The 14,118-nt window shown below is 40.8% G+C and overlaps 2 protein-coding genes across 2 annotated transcripts in view; one reads left to right on the top strand and one right to left on the bottom strand.

Annotated features, from left to right (window-relative positions):
- Positions 1-8,903, top strand: part of si:cabz01076231.1 (calcium-binding protein 2) — a 13,435-nt gene extending 4,532 nt beyond the window's left edge. The window contains exons 4-7 of the mRNA XM_063186479.1: positions 438-581; positions 1,313-1,422; positions 6,403-6,550; positions 8,716-8,903. Of these exons, the coding sequence (XP_063042549.1) occupies positions 438-581; positions 1,313-1,422; positions 6,403-6,550; positions 8,716-8,744 (431 nt within the window). The 3' untranslated portion in view covers positions 8,745-8,903. The remainder of the gene's footprint in view (positions 1-437; positions 582-1,312; positions 1,423-6,402; positions 6,551-8,715) is intronic.
- A 1,249-nt stretch (positions 8,904-10,152) lies between these two features.
- Positions 10,153-13,243, bottom strand: LOC134437043 (lymphocyte antigen 75-like). The gene is made up of 4 exons (XM_063186476.1): positions 12,882-13,243; positions 12,384-12,749; positions 11,167-11,264; positions 10,153-11,027 (listed from the first exon to the last, which is right to left on the bottom strand). The coding sequence occupies exons 1-4, from the start codon at positions 13,111-13,113 to the stop codon at positions 10,887-10,889; spliced, it is 837 nt and encodes a 278-aa protein (XP_063042546.1). The 5' UTR covers positions 13,114-13,243; the 3' UTR covers positions 10,153-10,886.
- Between the last annotated feature and the right edge of the window lie 875 nt (positions 13,244-14,118).

The following is a 14,118-nucleotide window of genomic DNA, read 5'->3' as shown; positions in this document are numbered from 1 at the left end:
GCTGATGCACTTTGATCTCTGCTGTCTGATCCTGAACAGAGCTGTGTGATGCCTTTGAAAAATTTGAATAGAAACAGGACAGCTACCACATGTTTCCTACATTAGCTTTACGGAGGCAGTCAAGGACTTTGACGGCCACAAAAAGATGTCTTTCTTACAGTAGTTTGTAGTAGCCTAATCTTTTCTCCGGCTTTTGTCAGGGTGATAACACTAATTATTATTACATGAAATATGACAACATGAAATATGAAAATAGAGTTGAGCGAGGCTTTCAAGGAGTTTGACTATGACAAGGAAGGCTACCTGAATTAGTTTTTCTTACAGTAGTTTCTTCTAGTTCTAGTTTTTTTCCAACAAAATTGTCTATTGTTGTCATGGTCAACAGTCGATTGATTCTATTTGAGCTTTGACCCCTGGCCTATGACCCTTCTTGACAGAGCTTGAAGGAGCCTTCAAGGAGTTTGACTATGACCAGGACGGCTACCTGAACTACAAGGACCTGGCGGAGTGCATGAGGACCATGGGATACATGCCCACAGAGATGGAGCTGCTGGAAATTATACAGCAAGTCAAGATGAGATGTAGGTATACTGGAGAGAGAGTGTGAGAGAGAGAGAGAGAGAGAGAGAGGGGGAGAGAGAGAGCGAGCGAGAGAGAGAGCAAGAGAGAGAGAGGGGGAGAGCGAGAGAGAGAGCAAGAGAGAGAGAGAGGGGGAGAGCGAGAGAGATGGTGTTTGTCATACTTCGTTTTCGTAGCCTTTTTGTGTGTGCATGCATGCATGCAAGCGTTAGAGCAGTGTTTCTCAACCGGGGTGCCACCCATGGGGTGCCGTGGAAACATGGCTGACGGTATGGGAAATTGGCCTAAATAAATAAATAAATTATGTAATATAATACACATTAGTCTAAATTAATAAATTAATGCTTTAGTCAGAGGAATCTTTCATCTACCATTCACGCACAATAAAGTAAATTTAGGTCACCCAACTTCCAAGCTGCTACTTGGAACATAGGTTGTAGGACGTCTCCAAATGTGTCGCTTTTCAAAGCTTGTGTGGTATTGAATGCGATGCCCTGTTACGGTTAGTTGGTTTGGGGTGCCTTGAGATTTTTCATGAATTGAAAGGGTGTCTTGCCTAAAAAAAGGTTGAGAAACACTGGCCTAGTGAACTAGCGCCACCCGCTCCCAGAGAGAGAGGGAGAAAGAGAGAGAGAGAGAGAGAGAGAGAGAGAGAGAGAGAAATGCACTGTCATACATCATTTTTGTTTGTGTGTGTGTGTGTGTGTGTGTGTGTGTGTGTGTGTGTGTGCAGTGGGGGGACTGATGGACTTCGAGGACTTCTGTGAACTCATGGGTCCCAGAATTCTGGGGGAGACCGCTGACATGTTGGGCTTAAAGGAACTGCAGAGCTCCTTCCTACAGGTAAGATTATACTTTTTTTCTAAAGATATTTTAAGAGGATTTTACACCTTTATTCATAGGGGAAGTGAAAGTGTGAGAAAAGGGAAGAGAGAGAGAGAGAGAATGATCTGAAATTTTGAGGAATGAGAGAACGATCAGGAATTTTCAGGAATTTCAGGATCTTGCCCTGGATTTGAACCCGGGTCCCCATTTGTATTGTATGGCACTTTAGCCCACCAAAAAGTGTAAGGTGCGTGCACATCCGAAAGTAGCAACTAGCTACGGGTGCAGAATATCAAAAATAGTAAATGGAGGAAAAGTGAAAAAAGACCTTGCACACAAAGACCTTGCCGGTCGAAACGTTATGCCTCTTTTCACAATAAAATCACGACAAGGGAGTTTTTACGGTGTGCGAATATATATTTTTTTACTTTAGCCCACCAAGCCGCAGTGCCTCCATGATCATGATATTTGATCTCTTTCTGTTTATTCCACACTCACTTTATCGCCCTCACTGTTTTTTGTTTTCCTCTGTCTCATCTTGACTGTTCTTGTCATCATTATTAGCGTCTTGTCACATGATTTGCTCTTTCAATTCAATGCCATTCCAATTTATTATAGTGTGGTATCATCATAGTATGGTCTCAGAACACTTTACAAATGCATGATTAATATTATATAAATTGCTGAGTAAAAGATAATATAATAGTAAACAAAAATTACATAAGTAGAAAATAAATGATCAGAGTCAAAAATTAAACTTAGACTTTTTTTCGCACACCTCAGCTGGCAGGTGCGTAGGAGATGGCCCATGGGTCACTCAGCAGACGACTTGAAGAAACTCCCACACACTGACCATTTCGCTGTTTTTCTTTAATAAACAACGTTTCGGTCAAAAATTAAAAGTGATTAAAATTTCAGGTTGAAAATGAAAATACAATTGGCTAACTAAAATAGTTGGAAAACTGAAATGTTTTCAGCCTGGCCTTAAAAATGTCCATAGCCAGCATCCACCATCCCTAATCACACGTGGGAGGCCATTCCACAGCACGGAAAGAAAATGCCCTATGATCTGCTGATTTATTTTGCACTTAGGGGATACTTAGAAGACCAGCATTTGAAGAGTGCAGTGGGCATGCTGGTATGTAGGGCTTAAGGAGCTCACTTAAATAGGCTGGAGCAAGATTATTTAATGCTCTGTATGTAAGGAGGAGGATCTTGAAATCAGCCCTTGCTTGTATAGGCAGCCAGTGGAGAGAGGCAAGAATAGGTGTAATATGGCTGTACTTTTTTGCTCTCATCAACACTTTAATTCTTTCTTACTCCTCTCATTGTATCGTCTTGTCTTGAGACATTAGGCTAGGCAATACATGACACAGGAAATACAAGCTAAAGTCTATGATGGGGACACAAACACAGAGAGAGAGAGAGAGAGAGAGACACAGAGAGAGAGAGAGAGAGAGAGAGAGAGAGAGAGAGAGAGAGAGAGAGAGAGAGAGATTAAAGAGTTGACGTCAGCCACTCAGGCACACACTATGTTGGCGCCAAGTGCCATCCCCAGCCAGTGCGAGAGTAAGCCACAGTGTTAAATCCGAGTCTTTTAAAGCAACACTAAGTAGTTTTTATTCTTCATCTTCGGTCAGTCCAGAGGTTGGAATTGGAATCAGCCTTTTTCACAATTAAGTCAAACTAGTTTGGAGGATAAGCAGGGAACATGACCGGTTTCCACTTCTCAAATCAAAAGTCATTGAATTTATGGGGTTGCAGCCACACTCATAAGGGTTGTCACTGCTGTCGTTTGAATACAAGCAGGCCTACATAACCAGTGATCATCAGGGGTCCCCTTTCAGCTCGAGGTCCTAGGCAATTGACCCGTTTACTCTTTGTAAACAGATATGAGGTAATTTGGCTGCGTGTGCATCGTTGGAGCTGAATTGACCATGCACCGTTCATTTGTATCGTCTGTATGAGCAATGTCTACGTCCATACTGTCTATGTCCATGTATGAGTACTGTCTATGTCTATACTGTCTATGTCCTTACCTAGATTAGTCTATGTCTGCATGGGAGAGCAAGAAACGCAATTTCAAATTCTTTGTATGACCAGTGCATGTAAAGAAATTGACAATAAACTTGACTTGACTTGACTTGACTTGACTTCATTTGTATAGAAACCAGGTGTCTTTTTTTCAGAAATAATTACACGGATGGTCACGATAACTTCAGATATGCAGTGGGTACCACAGACACGGACATTCCTGATGATGTCCCCAGTCCAGTCAGTAGTTTAATGTTGTAGCAACAAAATTTCCTATGCTTCTGGAACAGCCTCTTCCCTCTCTAACTAGAATAACATACTTTTCGAAATCTCTATTTTTTTATCAACGTACGTACACGCAGGGGCGTAGCACCAAATTTGGGGCCCTAGGAACAACCTCTTCCATGGGCCCCCCCTACACACACCCCAACCTACCCAACCCTACACCCATACCCCCCCCACCCCCCCGTGTCATCCTTGTCATCCTTCTTGCCTTCCTCAGAATACCCCTCTATGCTTTCCTCTCCTTCACTTGAATCATTCTCATCTTCAATCATATGACATAATAGACATAATAAAAATATAAAATGTCTTAATCTTTCACATTACCAGTTATGAAAGTAGGCTATCATATTCATAGGGATGACATTTAATCACTTCATCACTATGGTGTGAGGGGGAGGAGAGAGACTGATAAATCTCTTTTCACAATGCTTCCAGCCTACTGTTTCGTGCACTATGGACTCACGAGACATTGATATGTTGAACTGTACTTTCTTCAATGTGCATCGCTGAACAGAAACACAGGCGCTCGCGCGCACATTCGTTCACTTGCACTGCCCCGCACGCACGTCACGTTTGCCCGTGTTTGGGAGAGCAAGGAAACAGAGTCAGCTGTGCCTAGGCTACTGGTATAAGCTGACTTCGAAATGTCGCTTAAAACCTGCGGTAAAGCAGAGTAGCCTAAATAGAACAAAAGTATCGCTGTTTGGATTTGATGTCGCTCAACCTTTGAAAGTCAGGGCACCCCGAACTTAGTTAATAGCCTAGGCTATTTATTTCTTTGAAATCATTATTTATTAGGCTACTACATATACTTTCAGATTTAAATGGGCCAGTAACTATTTCACAGTAGCCTATCTTGTAATTTTCATGAGCACTCAATGCAGATAGGCTACCTGCTCAGCACGGAGGTAGGTATAGGCTACTCTGCCTCTTTTCTTGCGCTATGCAAACAGGGTAATCTCTTGCGCTTGCAGATTAGAATGGCGTCAGCAACATTCAAAACGCAGACTGGTGCCCCGTCAAAATCTCGTCATTATTTTACCACACTTCAGATATAACGGGCGTTGTCAGATGGTCAGAGACATGGCCAAGTAACCAGAGCTTTGAGACCGCAAAATAAAAGCAGAATGAAGGTTCAAGACTGACCAGCTGTTCGCACCGCCACCTTGACATTGGCAACTGATGAATATGACGTCGACTAATATCGACAGAATCAATCTGCAAATTTGATGACCAGGGCGGGCAGCATTGCACCCGGTTGAGAAACCGCTTTTCCTCAAGACTAGGATATTAGCTAAAATAGGCTCACCTTCTCTCAAGTTCACACCATTTGCACCTGCTGCGACAGGGGGCATCTTCACGTTCGTGACATTTTCTGAAATTGAGTGGGATTCATTTTACAAATAGGCTTTGCTATCATTTGGATATTTGAACCAACATCGACCCATGTTGGTCTTTTGGGACACTTGTTATGAATATAGGCCTATCAAAGACAAATATGTTCACAATGATAACCAACAAAATGAGATTCTTTTTTTTCATTTGACATCGGCTATCACAGAAGGCCACACGGAATGGGAATGGGATAGTTAGGTATCCTACTTTGTAGGCTGTAATTTTGACATTTGGGCTCACCTTTCTTGCAAGAAATCAGCTGCAGTTGCTTTCCTTCATTTTGTTTCCCCTGTCTCTCTTGCCTTTCTATTCTTTTTGTGAAAGCCTGGTGTTTTAGAAGTCTTTCATTGCTAACCGGCTGCTGCGTTTAATGCCTAATAATGACGTGAGTGAGTGTTGATTCCGCATATTGTACAATCAAAAGTCCGCGGACTAAACCAATGCTTGATAATGGGGGTGTCTGATATAGAATATAGCCGATTTGCAGGCTAGTATATCCAATTCAACAGATGTATTTCCAGAGAACATTGGAATTACATAAATTACCAACATGTATTGACATTATTTTTAAAATAATGTTTAAAAAAATGAAAGAAGGAAAAATATTTTCCATGGGAGGGCCCCCGGTGGGCCCCCAAGTGGTCTGGGCCCTAAGAATGAGTCAGGGTTTTCCCCCCCTGTTCCACGCCGCTGCGTACACGCTTCAGGACGGCAGGTCTTCTCTGTCTGCACTGTCTGTTCGTGAGTGTGTGTGTTCACAGCCAGTTTTACATACAGCCACGGCACTCCCTATTATTTTACCCATTCCTGTAGTTGACGTAGGGGCCGCTGTCGAGAGAGCGCAGCCCAGTCTGCACTCCTCTGTTGGCTCCCCTAGAGTGCAGTACCACCCAGAAGAGCGGAGTCTCTTGTAATACCCTTAAAACCTCTCTGGTGTGTTTGAGTCAACGATGTGTACGCATTCAGTGAGGACGTCGTCGGATCTGGGGTCCGTATCTCGAAAGCGTCTTTGCTAACGACGGGAGCAACGTGCTTCGTAAGAGCGACTCAACTGTCTCTCGACAGCGACGCTCACCACTAAATCCAAGGGAATGGTGAGGCGGTCTTAAGACGGTCTTAAGACGGTTAGCAACGACAAGAATCGAGAAACGGACCCCTGAACGGGTCAATTGGCTTGTTTGCTTTTCTTGTTGCGACAGGCCTGCACCATGTCTTGTCTGAACCAGTCGGTCATCAGTCCTTAGTCTAAAACGTCTCTTTTTCTCTTTCCCTCCATCGCTCCAGTTTGACACGGACAGCGACGGTAAGATCTCGCATGACGAGATGAAGGAGGCGTCCAAGTCGCTGCTGGGTGAGAAGCTGAAGAAGGGCGAGCTTGAGGAGATCCTCAAGGAGATGGACATCAACGGGGACGGCACTGTGGACTTCGATGGTGGGTATTAATAATAATAAGGGTAACACTTTATTTTAGGGACACATCTATTAGCACTAATACATACACTATTAATGCATGTGTAAGTAACTTGTAAGGCATGTACTAAGCAAAATAAGACAGTTGTTAAGCATGTATTCACAAATGTCTTGTTCATGCACAATAAGGGATTTATTACCAATATAACCTTAGTAAGGACCTAGTAGACCTAGATTTCTATTTATGTGTAAGCAGTAAGGGCCAGAATACAATGTGTATAAGCTCCTGGTACACTGTGTGAACAAACCCTGAACAGTGTGAAAACAGATGTGGAATAAGGGTCCCTATTCTAAAGTGATGCATTGCTCAGCCCAGATGGCTTAGGGCCCCCGCACTACCTAGGGCCCCCACTCTACGTGCCCCCCCCCCGGAAGCAAAGTGTAAGAACATTTCAGATTCTACAATAGTCTCAGTAGGTATGAAGATTTCACTTATTCTACTCAATATGTTGATGAGTAATTAGAAGCATTATATAGCAATGATTGGACGTAAACTTATCAATGACGGTGGGTGGTGAGATGTCATTTTTTTCATACACCAATTAGTTTTAATTGTAAAAACCCTGCAATAAATGCAGAATATAACGAAGAGTAATAGTTTGGAAGCGAAACTAAGCTATTCCTTTCTGATAAATAAGTTAATGTTTGAGAAACTTAGCTACAAGAAGTGCAGTGCATGATGGGTACGCCCTTAGTCAGAAATGCAATGCATGGCCAATGCAGCAATGATAATATTTCTGTTGTTACGTACATGGCAAATTGTTTGGATAGCAACTAAATTTCACAAGTGAGGGGAGGAGCTAAGGACGTAGGCTCAGTGCTGGGTAGGTTGTCTGTTGGCCTAGATTGCGTACCCATCATGCACTGCACTTCTTGAAGCTAATGTTCTCAAACATTCACTTAATTATCACAAAAGAGTAGTTTAGTTTTGCTTCAAAACTATTATTCTAATGTTCTGCATTTATTTTGGTTTTTTTTACAATTAAAACTCAGTGGTACAGGAAAAAAATTACATCTCACCAACCCACCGCCATTGACAAGTGTACGTTCAATCCTTGCTATATATAGGCTCTTGTTACCTCACTCTCATTGATATGAACAAGAGAAAACTAGTTGACTTAGCTGGGGAAGTATTAATTATTTGATATATCCTTACACTTTGTAGATCGGGGGGGCTAGGTAGTGCAGGCCTGGGTGGTGTGGGGGCCCTAGGACTTTGGTAGTGCAGAGGCCCTGAGCCATCTGGGCTGACCAATGCATCACTTTAGAATAGGGACCCTTATTCTGCATCTGTTTTCACACTGTTCAGGGTTTGTTCACACAGTGTGTCGGGAGCTTATACACACTGTATTCTGCCACTTACTACTTACTAATAAATAGAAATATAGGCTTACTGGTCCTTACTAAGGTTATATTAGTAATAAATCCCTAATTGGGCATGAACAAGACATTTGTGAATACATGCTCAACAACTGTCTTATTTTGCTTAGTACATGCCTTACAAGTTACTTACACAGGCATTAATATTGTATGTATTAGTGCTAATAGATGTGTCCCTAAAATAAAGTGTTACCATAATAATAATAATAATAATAATAATAATAATAGTAATAATAATAATGATAACATACATTACATTTACTGTCGACTTCGATGGTCGATATTTATTTTGATAATAGGCCTAATGATAATAATGATAATTACTATAAGTGTGGCAAGCCTGCTTAATAATAATAATAATAATAATACTAATAATGATAATAATAATAATAATAATAATAATAGTAATAATAATAATAAACATTACATTTAGCAGGCACTTTTATACAAAGCTACTTTGTAATAATAAAATAATAATAATAATAATAATAATAATAATAATAAAATAATAATAATAATAATAATAATAATAATAATAATACTAAGGGGGTTGACATCAATGCGAATGGTACTGTTGAATAATTATTATTATTATTATTACTATTATTAAGTATTATTGTTGTTGTAATAATGTTGTAACATATAACATATTAAGAGGATCACCATCAATGAAGATGGTATATGATTTCTATGGTGGGTTTTCAATGGTGCTCCCAGGGTAATCATCTCCTCTTCTTACTCCCACAGAGTTCGTTATGATGCTCTCTGTACCATAGACACTCTGGACTGCTGCTGTCAGTGATGGGAGGTTGTTTACTCTACAGTAGGAGCGGGAAAGGATCTGCACACTGCTTGCAAAAGACTTAGTTGGAGCAATGTTTCGATCACAGATCTTGTTCAGGCATCTTGAGGCAGGTTGTTTACGCTACACATGATGTGTGTGTGTGTGTGTGTGTGTGTGTAGTGTGTGTGTGTGTGTGTGTGTGTGTGTGTGTGTGTGTGTGTGTGAGTGAGAGAGAGAGAGAGAGAGAGAGAGAGAGAGAGAGAGAGAGAGAGAGAGAGAGAGAGAGAGAGAGAGAGAGAGAGAGAGAGAGAGAGAGAGAGAGACAGAGGTGCACAGCCTGTTAGAGAGAGAGAGAGATCTGAGGTTCATAAAGAGTGTGTGTTTGTCCTCTGTCTGTCAGGAAAAATGTTTGTACACAGTAATGGTGCCTGTAGTGGTGTGTGTGTGTGTGTGTGTGTGTGTGTGTGTGTGTGTGTGTGTGTGTGTGTGTGTGTGTGTGTGTGTGTGTGTGTGTGTGTGTGTGTGTGTGTGTGTGCGTGTGCGTGCGTGCGTGTGTGTGTGTACTCTTGCAAGAGCGGGTGAGTGTTCACTTCTAAATTCTTTTGAGTGAAACACATTTCTCTTTTATGTACATTTTGTAGATACTGTACAAATTTGTCAGGTATATGAAGCAAATACTCCATGTGACTGTTATTTCATACGTTTTTATTTTACTAAAAATAAAATTCACGGTAACATCACTGCTGTGATTGACCTTTGTAAGACTACATGAATGTTTCCACATCATTTGCAGCTGTTGTTTACACCCAGACCTAAACAAAAGCAATTCATATTTTAAGAAAATAAATCATATATATGCCATTTTTTCTTAATACGTCTTTTTCATTTTTGGAGTTTTTAAAGAGTTAAGAGGAATTGTTAAAGGTGCACTGTGTGGGATGGTGGTCAGAGTAGGTATTGCAATTTGCTTCTCATTGAAACTGTGCTGCCTACATTATGGCCAAAGTTGACCTTTACTCATTGACAGTAGATATTCACTCTCAATGCCTTTTCTGACAATTTGTGAAGTAATAATCTACTATTTACTAGTATGACCAAAGTACAGTTACTTTTGCAACTAAAAATGTCTATTTCTGAAAATTCCAAATGGCAGGCAAGGAGAGGACCCCCATTTTTCATGAAAAGTGCAATGTTCCCAGTCATAATGAATACTTAATGTTATGGCGGTGTTAAGTAATCATGAACAAGGTAACATTTGTGAATGGGCAGCATGCATTCTGGAGAGAAAGTACTCTGTATTACCAGAAATTCATATGACATTTTGACTGATGTTTAAAGCAATAGAAAATTGAAGGACATAAAGTAGTAGCGGTTCATAGCACAATAATTGACACGCAAGATTAATCAAATCGTGGTTTTTATTTTTTTGTATATCCAACGTTCAAAGTGCTTTATTTGCTCTATTGTGCCAGCTGATGTAGTCGCTCACAGTGTCTGTACATAATATGATAAGGTGATTTGAAAGATAAATCATAAGCCAAACATAGAACAAGACACATTTTTGTCTTGGTGAAAAAATCTTAATGCATAAAGTAATTATGTAATACAGTATCATTTTACACCAGGGCTCTGTGGATGTCATGACATAAAAAGTAAGTTCTGTGACACTGACATAGGCTACTATTTCAGTCAAAGTAGAGAAACGTGTTTACACAAGGATGAAGACACTCTTATTTTAGGGTGAAGAAATTACTTGGTTGATTTAACAGAGGAAAGAGTAGAAACCCACATAGCTCCGCTTTGAAAATGTATTCAGGTCAGACCTGATGAAGACCCTGTTGGGTCCAAACTTTGTATGACCTGAATACATTTTCAAAAGCGGAGCTACAGTGTGCGGATTTCAACTCTTTCCACTATCAGATGCGCCTTTGTCCTGCAACTGGCCTCAGAGAGGTGGGATATGCATACTTATGTGATTTCACAGTGGCATTATTTATGAACACACATGAAACGGTTGAGTTAAACCATTATTTTCAAAAAAGATTTCGTCAGCATGCTACATCACTTTTCTTTTGAAGTGGGTTCTACGCATCTCTTTTAGGCTACGACAACCCTCTCCCACTTGCTCAGCTGTTCAAAACTCATCTTTCTTCTTCCTCGCTGCGCTGCCTCTCTTCTCTGCCTTCTTCTTGTGGAACACCTGTCCATCTTTCTGCTTCCTCCAGCTCAGTTTGACACCTGCCGGCAGCCCGTTCGCCTCCATTCGCTTCTTAATCTGAAGAGTGCACGAGCAGCATCCATGAGTACATTGAAAATTAGCTGCCCTTGTTGACATTTTCCTTCCCAAAACATGCTCTCGGTTACACATCGGATTGTTTGCTAAGCTGTTGTCAGAGGGTAGGTGAGTGACTCACCTGATTGAGAAGGGCTTGCTGAACTTCTTCGGAGTTAATGTCCAGGCCAGAATCCACATCGAGCTCCACTCGCACGTCCTGCATCCTCGTTACCGACTCTGAGACAAAAGCAGCAGAGACACCGTACTCAGTGGTGTAGTCTACGTAGAACGCGGGTATACGGAGTATACCCACTTATAAATTTCAGGGATTTCAGTATACCCACTTAAAATTGAAATATATACAGTATACCCACTTCAAAAAAGTAGACTACACCACTGACCGTACTTTACTTAAAGATGCACTGTGTAGGATTGTGGCTTTGAGTAGGTAAATGCAATTTAGCTGCTCAGTGAAACTGTGCTGCCTGTTACCAAATTTGAGCTATTCAGGAATATTCACTAAGTAAAAAACAAATATTGCAGCTAAAAATGTCTATTTCTGGACATTCAAAATGGCAGACTTGGAGAAGATCCACTTTTCCATGTATGAACAGTGCAATTGAATAATGAATACTTGTGAAAAAGGTAACATTTGTGAATGGACATCATGAATTCTGGAAATAAACTACTAAAATTATACACATGGGTTTACCGTTTGTAAACAATCCCTGACTGCGCATCCTTGGCTGCGTACTGTTCAACCTCTGATTGTTGGAAACTGCTGTCGGTCAAAAAATTAGCTCACTTGGTTGGCTTAGCATCTTACCCTTCTCCACAAAAACCTATGTACAGTATATGGCTGCATCCATCCCTAAACTGAAAACCAGCAACCATGATTGTTAATCAACACTTCTTCAGCATGAAAGTATATGAACCAAATCGCTTTATAGCCCAGCCCAACCCACACTTGTATCTGCCCCTTCCCTCGGCCCTCCACTCTCCACTGATTACAGGGTTGTAAGCAAACAAGACCAACCCCCTCCCAGAACTCCAGTTCCAGACCGTCTGTGCAGATGGAATTAGTACAAGGAAATTAGTACCCAATGTGTGTTATGACCTGAGAAGAAGTCTCAATTTCTACGCTTACATGAGACATATAATTCGGAACTAACTGATTTTAATTCTGAATAAGCCTTAATCCCACTTTGAAAATGTCATGTAAACATCTCTTAATTCGGAATGAAAAGAAAGATCAAAATAAACTTGACGGAACTATTTCATTCTGAATAATTAATTCGGAATTAAAAAACATCATGTAAACGTAGTGATTGTTAGGTCCAGTACTCGCACACTCACTGTACATGTGGTTGCAGACGAAAGGAAACTTCTCGGTGCAGTTCTTGGTCACCCATCCCCCCCGGCCCCGGCCAGTAGCAGTCTGCAGAGACACAGCACACCTCTTCTCCGACCTCAGGAACTGCTCATGGTTGTCCAGCCAGTTGATGAAGGAGACTTTGGTGCTATCCGACCAGCTCCAGCCCTCTCCGTATGGGTCTACCCACACAGACACCCTTCCCAGGGTATTCCCCAGGTAGGCTATCTCAGCCTGGTTCTTCATTGTTGCTAGGCGCATGTGACTCAACTGGCAGAGACGTTGTGCTTCAGTCCAATTTGCTGGCGGTATCTTGTTGATGTTGAAGCCATGATTTTCAGTTTGACTCTCTGAAAAAGGAGAAGTGATTATCTCTAAAAAAAAATCACTGACAGATTTCCACCCTCCATATTAACTCTTATAGTTTAGTGCTAAGGGTGGTCAGATGTTATGACACTAAGAAGAATCGAACAGGCTCTCACCATTACGACAGACATAGCTCATAAGATCGGAAGAACTTCCCACAGATCTCCATTTTCCATTATATATGCAGACACTTGTTTTCTCAGGTGTAGAGAGGTTTACAATTTCACTGGCCCAGTCATGGACATTGTTGTAAAGTCCAATCCAGACGGTGTTGTTAATGTGGTGGGCTAAACCGAGGTTGTTCAGGCTCTTCACGTCGTTACTGTCAGTAACGGTAGCCAGGTCCATGTACTTTTCTCGGCAGTAGGCCTGCGCCTCAGACCACGTCTTCTCCTCAGGCACGTAGTGGAACTGACGGGAGGCGAAGGCAAAAGCTGCAGCAAATTGGGTGAGTGATGTGAGAATGTGTAGAGGCCATTTGAATCATAACAACAACAGTTTGGTCCCACCCACAATCCTCAACTACCTGAACAGTGCCATTCCAGACTTAACTTTTCATGGTTTAGTCTGGCTCACCAGACATTGCATTCATTCATTCATTCATTCATGCATGGACACAGAAAAATGTATGCACCCACATCCCACTATGAAATTCAAAATCAAAACGTTAACTCACCGACCAGAGACAGGAAGTGAACAACACTCAGCTTCATGGTCGAAGGTTTCACAGCTTTTCCCTTGATGACATTCACAGGAGAGAAGTAATTTACTAAGACCCTGTTTGCATGTACATTTTGGTAAAGACATCCGTTTGGGTCTTTTGCTTTTTGCTTACACATAAACTAAGTTTATGTTATAAATGTAATATATTTAAAACCGTTTTCTAAAATGCACCTGTCATAGTGGTGATTTATTTTATTCACAAAACAGGATCAAAATATGAAAATGGATGGAAAAATATCTTTTTATTTCAAATATCTGCACAAGTGTTACATACTTACTGCCCATTTTGCCCCCTGCATAAGTAATAATAATAATAATAAATTTGATTTTTGAGCGCCTTTCAAGATACCCAAGGACACTTTACAATCAAAACAAATACATAACAGTAGGGAAAGTAAAACAAAGCTTCAGTGAATTAACAATAGGAGAGTAATTAAAATGCAAAAATAAAATAGAAATAAAAGTACAATAAAGATAAATGTTTTCAAGTAAGAAAAAGAAGTAGAATGCATTTGAAAATAAAATAAAATGAGGGGAAAAAAAAAAAAATAGTATGTAAAATTAAAAATAAACTGATGATTAAAATAAAGTGGAAGTGCCTGTCACTGAAGTGGAAAAGCAGAAATGAAA

This window comes from Engraulis encrasicolus, chromosome 21 (assembly GCF_034702125.1).
Source record: "Engraulis encrasicolus isolate BLACKSEA-1 chromosome 21, IST_EnEncr_1.0, whole genome shotgun sequence".
In the NCBI taxonomy this organism is placed as follows: domain Eukaryota; kingdom Metazoa; phylum Chordata; class Actinopteri; order Clupeiformes; family Engraulidae; genus Engraulis; species Engraulis encrasicolus.
This window is presented reverse-complemented; position numbering and strand designations above follow the sequence as displayed.

Bases quoted from the DNA above. Each gene is read 5' to 3' on its own strand.
- LOC134437043 (XM_063186476.1), bottom strand. From the start codon at position 13,113: ATGGACCTGGCTACCGTTACTGACAGTAACGACGTGAAGAGCCTGAAC. The intron at 12,750-12,881 runs GTGAGAGCCTGT...CTCCTTTTTCAG, and splicing joins GAGCTATGTCTGTCGTAATG to AGAGTCAAACTGAAAATCAT. The intron at 11,265-12,383 runs GTGAGTGTGCGA...CTTTTGTCTCAG, and splicing joins CGTCTGCAACCACATGTACA to AGTCGGTAACGAGGATGCAG.